We start from the raw sequence: 14,205 nt of genomic DNA on the forward strand, positions 1-14,205 counted from the left end.
ATGCTTACAGCCCTGAGGGACCCTCTTTAGGAACCATGCCCTACGGACAAGGATTACCATTAACTCTGGACTTGCAGGGGTGCCAAGAGCCAGTTGTACACAATTTAGTATTTCGGTTTTACAGGAAAGAACACTGACACAAGAGCCTGGTTAGCAGGCTTCAGTGCACTGTCGGAGTTGAAAACCAGCATGTAACATTTCAAATGGGGGCAAAAAGTGTAGGGGGGGAGGAGACAGTCAGCAAAAGGCCTGGCTTCCTGCAGTGAACTATGAAAGGATTCTGAATCCAGTCTGGCATATTGAGATATTAAAACAGGTGAGGAATCTGGAGGTAGAGTATCTTCCAGAAGGACTGTTACCAAAGAAAAATAACTTTTTCTTCAGTGCCTATGTTTTGCCTTCAATACGGATGGTCATTTGAGTGGAGAATTCCTCTTCTGGAGAGTTTTTTATTTCCTAATCACTTGGCCTGAAGAAGAGATTTATTTTAACTGTTTGGCTGCAGATGGGCAGCTACAGGAATTGCCAGACATATGGATGTTCAGCTATGTTTGTCAATTTCACTAAACCTTGATAAAATGAGCATTTCCTCTTTTTGGGTTTATAAGCATATGCTGTCTCACTAGAGTCGTATATTTCAGCATGAGGTTTTTGAAGCTTACTCTATTTCCTTAATCTTTATCCTCTTGATATTTTTATAGAGTCTGGGTTTTAACTGTGGGTTTAGAAGTAGGGGATGACTAGCTTTTGGTGCAATGGCATCCAGTAATCTTAAAATTGCAGAAATAGCAACTCTGGTTTCAATCTGCTGTGAAACTATTTGCAGGCCTTGTGGTTGTTCTCAGAATAGAGATAGTTTTCTTTATAATTGTTTTATATGTATGCTTCTTTACCCTTTTGCAGAAACGACACTGCGTCTACCTTTGAAATAGACATTGAGGTTTACAGTCTGGTGAGTATGGTCAATGGACCTCGTGCATTGAGCTTGGAGTGTATGTCCTGATATTGTTCTTCATTCAAGTGTATTATGCAGTTCTTTAGGCCATGTTCCTGATGTGTCAGTTTTAGAGCTGGGCTTCTGGAGTCCTAGAGATGGACTAAATGCAAAGCTTTAGTGTTAACTGAATTCATTGCCACAATGGAATAGGACAGCATTCTCAAGCTTCTTGGTTAACTGAGACACTAAAAAAAAAAGGTTTTACATTTTGTGTATGTGCCACTTTCAGATTAAAATTAAATATTCTGCCCCTCTCTCCCTGATCGCTGTGAACAATATGATTAATCTAATGGACCTGGTAGCTAAGATACTTTATATTATGTTAATTTCAGACACAGAATGGAGTTACAACAACAATCGACAAACGCAAATCTTCCAGATCCAAGGTGAGGTCTTCTTCAGGGAAGTGTAGGAGACACTTATTGAGTTAAAAGGGATTAATGTCCATCCGATTTGGTTGAAAGTGATCAATGTCCATCATTGTTTCTTTTTACTATAAGGTTCTGTAGTCAGTGTAGCCTAACATACATATTGAACATTATCGCTATAAAAATTAAAGTGTTGCTCTAAGCAGTTTCAGAGTTTGAAGGAAGGTAACGTTTGGTAAGGCTTCCATTTACCAGCAGAGTAAATACAATTTGATTTTTTTTTACTTTACCTTCTTTATGGTTAGTCTGCAGGTTTCATAGCCGAGCACATCACTACCTGTGCTGTCATAGACAAATTCACACAGATTGCTTCAACTTTGGTTCTTTTGGAATACAATTGGGAAACTCTTTGCAAACGTATTTGTGGCTAGATTTCAATATTGTCCTAAGGGTCAGTTAAAAGGACATTTTGATTGGGCAAGCAAACTGTCTTAAATGCTTTCGAGAAAAAATATTGTGCATGCTTGTCATTTTGCAATTGCTAATGTCCCTGAATTTATTTAGCTGAAATCCTGGGTAGGTGGCATTCCTATAGAGAAGGGTAAGTAAGCTTACTGGTGTCCCCAGTGCCAATGTTATAGTTTCTTTTAGAATATAATCATTTGTCATCCTAAGATGTATGACCTTTTTTTTCTTGGGGTAAGGTTTGTTTGGGAGGGTGGGGAGGTGGTTGGTGGGTTGGGGGTTGTTGGGATTGGGACCAAAAAAGGCGCACGAGGTAAGAAATGTTGTCTCTGAATTGCTGTGGAGGAATTGCAGGGTTTCTTCCTTGTTGAAATGTGGGTTGTGCATGCAGAATGGTTATGCCCATTGTTTGGGCTAGTGCTCCATCCACAGGGGCTTCTGGCAATGGAACTTAATCAGGGCAGGTTACTGCAGGCTATGGGCACGTGGGACAGTTCTGATAAGTGTGCAGCCAAAATGATACAGAGTACTTACGTATTCTATAAGTAGTAGTGTGGATGATCAGAAGAAAAGTAGAAGCCATGCATTTTCATGTGCAAAGCAAAGAGCATTGGGTGTTAACGAATACTGTTGGTTCCCATCCCTGCTCAACAGCTGTTCATTAGGAGAGCCTGGACTCTTCCTACTCTTCATTGAGTCCTCATTTATATAGATTACTCTTTTATGGGCTGTTTGTCCAAGAGGATGCTCTGGGGATTTGCCGGTATGATTGGTTTAGATACCCGTCTGTGGGGTTTCCACCACTTATGCTATGGTGTTTGAGTTACAATTGTTTCTTTGTATTTTTGGGACTCTTCAGATGTTTTAGGTATTTACTTGTTGAAGTGTGCATCTGTGATTGGGTGGTTAGTTCATGGGTTTAATACTAGGACTACCTCTATGGTGATATGTTCTCCAGACCCATTTTTGATCAATTTAGGGAGGCTGATTAGATCTTTTGTTCCTAGAATAACCCCCCCCCCCCCCCCCCCCTTTCTCTGCCAGATATATGCATTACTAAAGAAGGCTGCAGTTATGAATTTTATAATTCTTTTAAGGTCCTTTTGGTTCTTGGCCATAAGGGCATACTAGATCTTGTGTGGTTTATTGCGTCTCATCATGTACTCCTATTCGCTACCATCTTCCTTCAGGGTGTTGTGGTACAGTAAAACACTTTTCTGTTGCCTTCTTTAATTTGTCTTTGTGACTGCTGTTGGACAGGTAAGCCATGTTAGGCAATGTGGAAGTCTGAAGTACCTTCTGATATAGTCCCTACCGTCATCCAGTTCAGAACCAGTTAGTTGGCATTAATCCACAGCTGCATGCCATTTAGAGGTGATGTTTTTATCTATGTATACACAATGTCCTTAGACAACAACTACTTTCCACACTTCGTCAAACGATCTGCTCATTTTAGAATTGTGTGCATGCATTTGAGATTGCAGCATTGTTGTGATGGATATTTCTAATTCCAGATCCCTCGCCATCTGAATACCCTCAGGTGTCAGATTGAATCTGGAGATTTCTTTCAGAGTTTTTCCAATCGTGCACCTCCATGTCGAATTCATCCAGCCTGGAAGTGACGCTGGAGCCACATGCGTGTGCCACTTATGTTAAGGGGTGTTCAGTTCCTTAATTTCTGCGTCTTCAGATGTCGATCAGGAGCTTGCCCCCAGCTTATTTCATGTGTTTTTAACTTTCTTCAAAATATTTTAAATGTCTACCCTCCTGAAAGCTACAGGGTTTAAACCTAGTAGAGACTGTCACAAGCAGATGTCTGACAGATCCCCACTAGGTATGTCTTTCATGCTTAGGATCCTCACATGACATGGCTTGCGAGACCTGCGCCCATATGAACTCTAAGCGAACTATGAAGCCAAGCCCTTCGTCACCCAAAACCGTCAGAAGGCATGTAAGGGCCATTTTAGTCAAAGTCGTCCATCCTTGAGGTCGATCCCACGAAAGATAGTCCTCATACACCACATAGCGAGGTATGTTGAAGTGTTTAAAAAACAAAAACAAAAAAAAAAACGCAGAAGTGGGATTCTCCCTTATCCAGTCACTATTGTCTGGAGACATCATGGAGATGTCAAGGTGCCTCCCGGTCTGTCTCTTACTGAAGAAATGATTAGGCAACTTGTCCCATTGCACCTCGAGTTTTTGGGTCCATCAGCGACACCGAACAAATGCAGGCCTTCAGAGAAGATACGTTGTGGGTCATTGGCACCCTCCAGCATACCTTTGACCTCAAAGGCCAGTCATAATACAATGGACAGATTCATCCTCAACAGTGTCTGTACCAATTGATTGAACTGTAAGGTCAGCACAGATTTCACAGCCATTGCCCACCAGAAACTGCTACCCTCCGATCCCCGGTGCATCAACAGTGGCTCTGGCTCAGCTGATGGCAGAAGAGGAACCTATTATCTTATCAGACTGTCCGACAAACCTAACACTAACTCTGCCTAAGTTGCTCCCTTCCCCCAGCCTACACACCCACACACCCCCCCCCCCTCCCCCCCTTTTTGGAGTGCTCAGTTCCGTCACAGTTTGGTTGACAGAACACTGTTTTACACATAACAAACCAACAAATGTTTGCGATTACTTTTGGCTCAGACATTGAACATAGTCAGGATGACACTACAGATGACGGGAATGATGCACCCCACTATCATGATAATCTTTATATGGACCTTAGTAGGCTGGACATCCCCCTACCCCCCAGAGCACTGGGTTGATTTCTCCCTGCAGTCCTTCTGAATAGGAGTTGAGCAGCATGGCAAATAACCACTGAAAAATGCTAAGTATCAGACCTGGAGCTCCCAACTGAGATAGAGGCCAGTGGCTTGATCAAAGTCCTGCTGCCTGGTCAGGATTCCACAGAACCACTTCTCTTCCATGAAGCCCCAACGGACACACTAATGGGCACTTTGGCCAAATCTTGTTCTTGTCCACTGGTAAATAGGCAAGTGGCCAGAAGGCACAGATACGCATCTGATGTCCTGCCTTTTCTTAAACGACATTCTATGCCTGAAAGTTTTGTGGTCCAGGCATCCACCAGAAAACTGAACCCTAACTCATTTCCCCACTTCACCTCCTTATGAAGAATGAAAACCTATGGAGGAATTTGGGAAGGGTATGTTTTTCTCAACTAGTCTCTCCCTTCATTCTGTGAATGCCAGCTACCTACTGCAATGATACTCTGATGCTTTATGGTCAGCAAGACCTTGCTGACAGTGCTTGATAAATACTGCATCAACCGTGTGCAGGTCATTCATGAATGTCAGGATGTAGTGAAATAAGTCATCCAAGGTGGGTTGGAAAACTCCGACTGTTTGGGAAGGGCAGCCTGTACCAGTGTGATACTTCATGTCACATGTGAATGAGATCTACAGGCTTTTCCGGTGACTTTCAGGTATCACTGATGGGCAGGCCACCTTATGGCATTCATCTCTTCACAGACAAAGCAGACTCAGCCCTGGAGTGCTTCAAGGAAAGCAGGACCGCAGTGCATTTCCCTCTGCCTTTCTGCACCTGTGCAGCAATTTCCCCTAGAGTTGTGTCCCTTTCGAGGCTTCAGAAGGAGCTTGGTGCAAAGACAACGCCAAGGTCCACCTCCACAGCAACAGACCCAGAGTCCTTTTGAGGATGGGGTTAGAGAGCCAGCTTACAATATTCAGGCCCTCCAGGGCAGTGCACTGCTTAGTTTCCCTACTAATTCTGGCACTTCCGCCAAGCTGCTTTAACTTGCCTTCCGCAGCACATGGCCACCATGTTGGACGCAGGGTAAGATATTACCTCAGGGTGTGATGGGGCATCACATCAGAAAGGTAGGTGCTTGAAATAGTCAAGCAAGGATATGCCATACCATTCCCTTTCAGAACTGCTGCGTATTCCACCATCCGAGCAGCTGTTGGATGATCACTTATCCATTCTGTGCCAGGAGGTCTGACCTCTTTTGGACAAATGAGCCTTGTAGAGGATACCAGCATTGGAAATGGTAACAGGATGTTAACCTCAATATTTCCTGGTGCCAAAAAAGAAAAGAGGCCTTCATTCTAATATACATCTTTACCTTCTCAATTTCCTCCTGAAAAAGGACCAATTAACAGTGCTCATTGACCCAAGTTTTAACTGCTCTTGATCCAGAAAACTGGATTGTGGTTTTTGACCTGTAGGATGCCTATTTTGACATTCCCGCCCTGCAGTCTCAAAGGCGATACCTGTAGTGTGTGGTGGGCCAATGCTATTTTCAGTTCTCTTTGCTACCCTTCAGCCTCACCAGTGACCTTGAGTGTTCGCAAAAGTGATGGTGTGCTTGCAGCAGCCATTTATAGGTTGACGACAGGGCAGCTTGCCACAGTCAGTCGTAGACCACCTCCAGATGACAGCAGTCCTCTTAACATCTTCAGGGTTCTCATGGGCACCATCCTTGATAGTGTGCAGTTTTGAGCTTTTGCCCTAGCTTAACAAGACTAGGACATTTGGACTACGATCCCGAGGGGTAGAGTAGCTCTGTGATATCTTGGCCTCCTGCACGCTGTTATCAACACCACCAGCAGGCTCTTACATTTCAGTGGGCTCCGCACCAAGGGAACCTGTCAGATACTATCTAAGGTTTCAATTTCTATGTGTGGACACTGAATGGCAACAATTGACTGCTTTCCATATACCTCCTGAAGTAGTGGGTGTCATTTTAGCATCTCAGCGTCTTACAAAAACTGTTTATGCCAAATACTAGGATAAATATAGTCCTATGTCATTCCCACCATACAGACCCATTACAGGGAATGTTGTTGGATGTTTTGCTTTGTGTACTGTCTTTAGCCCATCCAGGATGTGCCTTGGACACTGTTGGAGGTTATTTGTAGGAACGTTTGGCTTTTTTGTGTTTACAGGACCAACCATCCTTGTTTAAGTCACTTGTTGTGTGTTTTCCGGCCCATCTCTTTCCATCTAAACCTTTTGTGATGCCACAGTGGGGCCCAGATTTGGTTCTCAATTTCATTGTGTACGCCATTTAAGCCAATGCACAGCTGTCCTTTGTGTCTTATAACACTCAAAACAGTATGCCTCAGCTCGTGTCATGAGTGAGCTATAAGCCCTATTAGTTCCTCTGCTGTAAACCATCCTTTCCCCTTACGAACTGGTGTTATAGTCTAGGGTGGCATTCTTGCCAATGACCGACGCCTTTTCCTGTCAGCCAATCCAGCACCCTTATGCCATTCTATGCTCCTTCTCACTATTCAAAAGAGGAGGAGATCCTTCATCGCTTGGACCCTAAGAGTTTTGAGCTTTTACATCGATCTAAGGATCATCCGGTACACTATCTGCTCTTGGCTGGGTTCATGGGGGCGAAAAAGGGTAAAGCAGTATAGAAAAAGACTAAATTAAGTGTATAAACCTCTGTTTAAAAGAGCTGCTATGCACTGAAGAAGCGCACCACAGAGGGTCTGAGGTCTGCCATTCGGTGTTGCCAGATTTTCTGGTTTGAATCATTTCATAGGCCCACCACATAGGGGAGGTACTTCGTTGGTATGTTCTCAAAAGGTGAGGAATCTGTGGTTAGAAGTATCGTTCAGAAGAGCAAATTACTTACCTTTAAGTAATGTGCCTTCTGGCAGATAAATCTATCTGCAGATTTCTCACCGCACTCCCACTTCTTCGTTTTGTGGAATAGACTCTTTTGTGGATCTATAAACAGTCCCAAATTGAAAGATCTGTTCACTGTCACATCTGACCACTTATTAAACTCCAACCGCACAGACCAGTTCAATAAAGAAACAGAAGCCAGGACACAGGGTAGCTCATCTGTGTGGCTCCACCATCCCTTCCAGTGTGAGTCTGTCGATGTGGAGCTGCATGATGCCAGCTGTTGGCACACACAAGTAGTGCTGAGAATATTCTCCTAAAATCTAGTCTGGCGCTATTCACAAGTGTGAAATCTGCTGTTACGGTATCTACCAGCAAGCGCTTTATAAAGGGTAACTAACTTGTTAAACTGGATCGGAGCAGCCCTCCTGCCATGACCCAATGTCATGCGTAGCTAGTGTGACACAGTTTAATATGCCAACTTGGTGGTGTGAAGTCGTCAGAATCCAAGTTAGTAAGGGTCAAAGATGTTATTTGATTCCTAAAAGTTGGGAGTTATCATCCTTTCCCCACCAAACTCTTAGAAGAGAAAGTTGAGAAATAGGCAGTAGTTGGTGGATATAGATGGATCAGCCATGGGCATTTAAGCAAGGGCATGACCAGGGCTTTTTTTGATTTCAAAATGGATTGGGAGGAAAAAATAAATTAATTTGGTAGCCAAATGAGCAGCTGAGCCTGAGGCTCAGTAAATCAAGACCTGCGAAAACAGGCAGAAGATATTAGTCTACTTATAGGGCTGCAAAAGGAAGGAGGGTGACCTGCAGCATGTCTTTGAATATTACAGTGATGCTACCACCCAGTTTAGAAATTCAATTCTCATGCAAGATTTAATGCATTGTGTAGGGCAAATGCAATATTGGGAGCGGAGCTCTCTTTAGGTTCTCTAAAAGAGATTTGATAAATAGTTTGCTAGAGTGGTGTGGGAGGGGCTGGATGTTGAGCAACAAGCAGTGAAGCTGTATACCAACCACCTGGCAGCAGTGAGAAACTTGAGGTTTTGTGACAAAAGGTAGCAGGTTTGATAGAGCGGTCCGTACTAATAATTTACCTGTATTCGGACGCTCTTTAGGCCGATGAATCTTTTGACTAAGTGGAACTCTCCGTACTCTTATATCGATCAATTGCATCAAATCAATAATCAATAACGAACATAAGCAATACCCTGATCAACATAACACTTGACAATTAATCCAGAATACATTTCGACGAACCCTGACCTTTCAGTCAGGAATAACCACACCAGTTTATTCAAAGTTAGTGAATTTATTTCCCTATATTAACAAAGCTAGCACAATATAAATGTGTCTCAACACCAAATGATAAACATAAATGAACATTAATAACTGTCCATAACGGCGAAACAAGTGCAATCTATGCAGCATTTGAATAACAAGGCATTCGATAATAGCAATGCAAATCACTAATACGATAATCTGTAATGAACTAATTGCATACATTTAGTCAGCATAACAAGGTCTCAAATTGCATCGTGCAACAGAAGGAATCCTCATCTGTCCTCAAATTAGCATCGGCATGTGGGACTTCATGCAAAAACAATTTAGCAACATTAATTTAGAAAAACTCCTAACTAGGGATCTTGTCAAAAATCAGCAGTTGGTTACCTAAAAGAAACACAATGCAATTGTACAATTTCCTTTCATATTTACCAATTACGATCAGCATACAAGGAAGTCTTCGTCTCACAGGTACCGTTTCTCGATCAGCATGGGACGGGGCAAAGGGGCAGGGGTGGACGGGGCAATTGCCTCACGGCGGCAAAATAAAACTACTACTTCATGCAAAGGGATCAAAATTAAAGTCTCTAGGGCAAGAATCATTTAAAGTCTTTCTCTCGATTAGAGAAAGCATCAAAGTATCTCTCAAAATGGCGTCGCAGCAAAGTGGGCCATAATAGCTACGAAGTCTGCAAAATGGCGGGATGTCCAATAATGGCCGTAATGATCTAATTTCTTCTCGTGCACCTGGTTTTTATAGACAACAGTTCAAATCCAGTAGGGTCTTCCATTGGAGGGTTCATAGGTTAGCTTCAAATTGTCCAATCAAAAACGACAGTTCTCAAGCTTTTACTTAAGCATACATTATCCTTGGAGATGGGTACGCAAGTTGCAACATTTTATACCAATTAGCTCACTTTCAGAGCCTCCATTGTCCGCACCTGCAGATCGACCTTGGAGTAAAGAGAAAATATGCCAGGCTGGCACGAAACTTTAAGATAAGCATGTGAACGATCTCAGTGGAAAAGTACAGCTTCAAGCAAAAATACACGTTTAATAGCACATTGGAAAAATACGAGCATCTAAACTGTGAGACCAGGCAACTAGGCCAAAGCCTCCGCTAAAGTTATGCTAAGCTAAAACATTTCAAGCAAGCAAATGGTAGCACACGTTTATGATTGTCGGATTAGTGCAATTCTAATACACCACGTTATATAAAGCACGCTTATAAATGTTGGCAAACTACTCTAAGGGCACATTTTGTCCCCGTACAATCTTTATTAGTTCGGTTAAAGTCACACATGATTATTTCAACACTACGTTTAAGCGCTAATAAATGTAAAACCTTCATTTTCTGCTTCATCAATCCCTCCTCTGATGACTACTTGTCATCACACAAATCATGCCCACAAATTTTATTCCATTAAAATTCTGTCAGTTCTCTTTTCCTTTTAGTTCCCCTAGTTGTCGCTTTGTATTCTTCTGCCATTCTTTTCATTATTTTCTCTTCCTTTCTTCTTTTAATTCTTTCCATAATCATTATTATTCCCCTTTTTATTCCCCAAATTCCAAATACGCAAATTATAACTATCATAATTCCCTCTATTATCTTTAGCAATATTCCATTCCAAATTCCCCCAATCCAATGTCCCACTGAAGCAAGTCCTTTTCCAACCTTCTCCCACACTCCTGGTTCTTTCAATTCCTTCAAATCTGCGCTTTCTTTTGTTAGATTAGCAAGCATAGTTTTAATCTTCACACTATTGTCGGGAATATATGTACAACAGTGTCGTGCACCAAGCATTTTGCAAACGCCGCCATCCTTTGCTAAAAGAATGTCTAAGGCAAGCCTGTTTTGAAGAGTCATAGCTCTTTCCTCTGCAAGTTCAGCATCTATCAGGATTATAGCACCTGAAAACTTTGTCAACATGTTATCCACTATAGTGGACAACTTTCTTATTTTGATGGAATTCAGCACAACTCCCAATGAAGGAATCATGGCTCCAAATATATCTCCTACCACAGCAGCTGCGGTCTCTCTTTTCTGGATACGATGGGATCCAGATGTCTTTTGAATCATCGATAGGTCATCCAGCTGATAAACCTTTGGGAACACTATACCCAAATAACATCTCCCCCACCATCCTTTCGGAAGACGATAATAGGCATTATACCCACAAATGTAATATACACCTGGAATGACAGGGTCAAGTCCGTTCATCATGAATGTCCATTTGGCCTTAAAGATAAACGTATGTTTACACTCACTCGCTCCTACGAAAATGTTGTCATAATAAGATTCACCTCGATATATACAAAATTTCCCTACATGCCAAGCATCTAAAGCTATTCTCCCTTGTGTCTTTATTGCAGCAAAATCATAATTATCTACCAAAGTCCTCTTATGTAGTTCCTTTTCTAATTTCGCATTCATTTGCGCCCTTCTATCGTCTGTGCGATCTAAAAAGCTTATTTCTACTGCAGAGAGCGAGCAGGTAAGGTTTTCCCTATGAGCGTGAGTCGTTTCAAAAGGTAGCATTGGCTCGAAAAATTCCCTCATTATTTTAGCATCCCAATCTTTAGCAATCTGACTTAGCTGCGCTATTATAGGAACATATGCAAAGGTAACATCATAATTCGAGTAAAAATACTGTATGTTAGTTTGACCATAAAATCTAGACATTACTATACTACATGTAATCCCGTAGGTAAGAGGCATGTGGTGATATGTCACCCCTTCCTTTACTGATGTCGGTATCTGTGTACACACATAACAATCTTTCGCATCCATAGTCTCAACATATTCTGTTAGCAAGCGATAGAAAACATTATATGAAAGCTCTTTCTTATCATGCAAAAGTCTCATCTATTTCTAATCTTTTCAATGCGGTTAGTTCAGTGACAGTAACAGGAGCAAAAGTAGAAGCATCAATTCTCTCATTCGCACCCTTATCATGCATTCCAAGCACTATTGCCATTATTATTAGTACGCATGCAATTATTAAGCCTATACACACATATTTACAATATTTCTTTCTACTGTTTTGCGTCATGATCTGTATAGAATCAGAGAGCTAGAAGCACCTATAAAGAAACTATTTAGCAATTCAGTTACAAAGCTGAACGAGCGCAATGTTCACACCGTTTTCTTCAAGAGGCCAGTCACTTATCGGTTAGCAGCATTTGTCTCAATTCGGCAATAACTCAGTCTTTATCGGTTTAGCAAATGTCTCATCCGGTTTAGCAATGTCTCAGCTGGTTGTTTGTTTCACTTTAAATTGTAGCAGGCAATGTCATTTATCACCCTTTCAATCAACACTGTCCATAAAACTTTTCTTTTCTATTGGTATCTCTTCTTCTTCGTTCTCGATGCTTAGAGATACAAACTCGTCAGTCCAATCGTCATTGACTGCATATGCCCATTCAGGACCGGAATATCTTCTGTTCGGTATCCTTTTCCTTTTCAATTTTGCTTCTCTTTTCGATTCTGCCTCGCTGGTACTTTCCTCTTTTGTCAGGTCTTTTTCTCCACTCGGGGATGGTACCACGACAGACACTTCCTTTCTTTTCTCTTTCACTTTTGGCCTTCCTCCGTCGTTCAAACTTTCTTCAGTCCTTTGTTTTACTGGTGATATACTTAGTCTCCTCTTTGCACCATGTCCATTTGTCGGACCTGCGACCTTTTCTGTAGAAGTTTGAACTGTTTCGTTCTGTTCTGCCTTGTCCCCTCCTTCTCCTGGGGAATCAATCACGTTCTCCTTTTCTTTTTCTGTATCGTCTGCTTCTGGGAACGCCCTCCTCTGATCAGGCTCTCCTGCTTTTTCACCCTTTTCGAGCCCTTCGTCACCGTTACTTTCGTCAGGCTCTGTATCACTTTCAGCTGCTTCAGGTTCTTTGTCACCTTCAGCTGCTTCAGGCTCTTTGCTACCCTCAGCTGCCTCAGGCTCTTTGTCACCTTCAGCTGCTTCGTCGCTCTCTGAACTTTCTCCTTGGTCTTCCCCAAGTGAGTTTGTCTCTTCGTCCTCCAATAATATCTCTCTCTCTCCTGCTTCTGCCTGTTCGCTTTCAGTTCGGTTTTGTTCTATCTCAGCACTCAGCACTGCTTTATCAGGCACTGGCAGTTTTAGCGCTTCAACTTCCTCATCTGTGGGACACAACACCTTCTTTGTGTGACTGGCGTGAATCCAGTTGGGAACCCCCGCACACTTCACAGCGGTAGTTGTCGTCAGGATCACTTGGAAAGGGCCTTTCCAACGGGGTTCCAGACACGACTTCCTCACGTGCTTCTTTACCACGACCCAGTCACCTGTTTTCAGTGCGTGTCCTGGACCTTGGATCGGTGGCAAGGTGGTTGCTTCCACCTGGTGAGAGAAAGAGCGAACCACGTCAGCTAGACCTTTGCAGTAGTCTAAAACCATATCATCTGTAATATTCAAAAGCGCGTTTGCGGGAACTGCAGGAAGTCTCATAGCCCTGCCCATGAGAATTTTGTGTGGAGACAATCCAGTCTTTCTATCAGGGGTGTTTCTCATTGACATTAGCGCCAAGGGCAATGCGTCAGGCCATTTCAAATTTGTCGAGGCACATATTTTCGCCATTCTTGATTTCAGTGTACCATTCATCTGCTCCACCAATCCTGATGCTTCAGGGCGATAGCTACAATGCAGTTTTTGCTCAATGTTCAGCGCTTCGCAAAGTAACTTTATCACCTCGTTATTGAAGTGACTTCCTCTATCTGATTCTAAAGAGATCGGGAATCCGAAACGTGGTATCAACTCTCTCAACAATAGCTTTGCAACTGTAAGGCTGTCATTTCTACGTGTGGGGTATGCCTCAATCCAGTGACTAAAAATGCACACAATCACCAACACATACTTTAGACCTCCATGCACAAGCATTTCAATGAAATCTATCTGCATACGACTAAACGGGCCACTTGCTCTACCAATGTGGCTCGCGTTCACAACCGTTCCCTTTCCTGGGTTCATCTGCTGGCAAGTGACACATCGATGGCAAACTGCTTCTGCAGCTTGACGAAATCTGGGGTTAAACCAATCAGTTTTGAACAATCTTATCATGGCATCTCTCCCTAGGTGAGCTTGCCCATGATAGAACTGCGCAAGCTGTGATAAGAGACTGTTTGGCAAAACAAATTTTCCCTCATTTGAAACCCATAACTCGTCTGGTCTCTTTATACATTGTGATTTAATCCAGGAATCTCTCTCATCCTCCCTGACGTTATTCTGCAATGCTTTTAGTTCATCTATTGTATCTACAACCTTTAAGGCAAATGCTTCAGCTGGTTCGAGTTCTGGTTCACTTATCGAATTCCATTCATCCCTGAGTAATATACAGTTCAAGGCACAAAATCTTGCGACTTGATCCGCATATGCATTTCCCAGAGAGACATAATCCTGTCCTTTCGTATGAGCACTACACTTTACCACTG

The 14,205-nt window shown here is 42.6% G+C and overlaps 1 protein-coding gene across 4 annotated transcripts in view; it reads left to right on the forward strand.

The window, feature by feature from the left end:
* The window catches only part of LOC138267998 (anillin-like), a 152,316-nt gene that overhangs the window by 94,246 nt on the left and 43,865 nt on the right, over window positions 1–14,205 (forward strand). For all 4 annotated transcript variants that reach the window (XM_069217302.1, XM_069217299.1, XM_069217301.1 and 1 more), the window contains exons 17-18: window positions 904–952; window positions 1,330–1,383. In XM_069217302.1, the coding sequence (XP_069073403.1) occupies window positions 904–952; window positions 1,330–1,383 (103 nt within the window). The remainder of the gene's footprint in view (window positions 1–903; window positions 953–1,329; window positions 1,384–14,205) is intronic.

This window comes from Pleurodeles waltl, chromosome 12 (genome assembly GCF_031143425.1).
Source record: "Pleurodeles waltl isolate 20211129_DDA chromosome 12, aPleWal1.hap1.20221129, whole genome shotgun sequence".
Classification (NCBI taxonomy): domain Eukaryota; kingdom Metazoa; phylum Chordata; class Amphibia; order Caudata; family Salamandridae; genus Pleurodeles; species Pleurodeles waltl.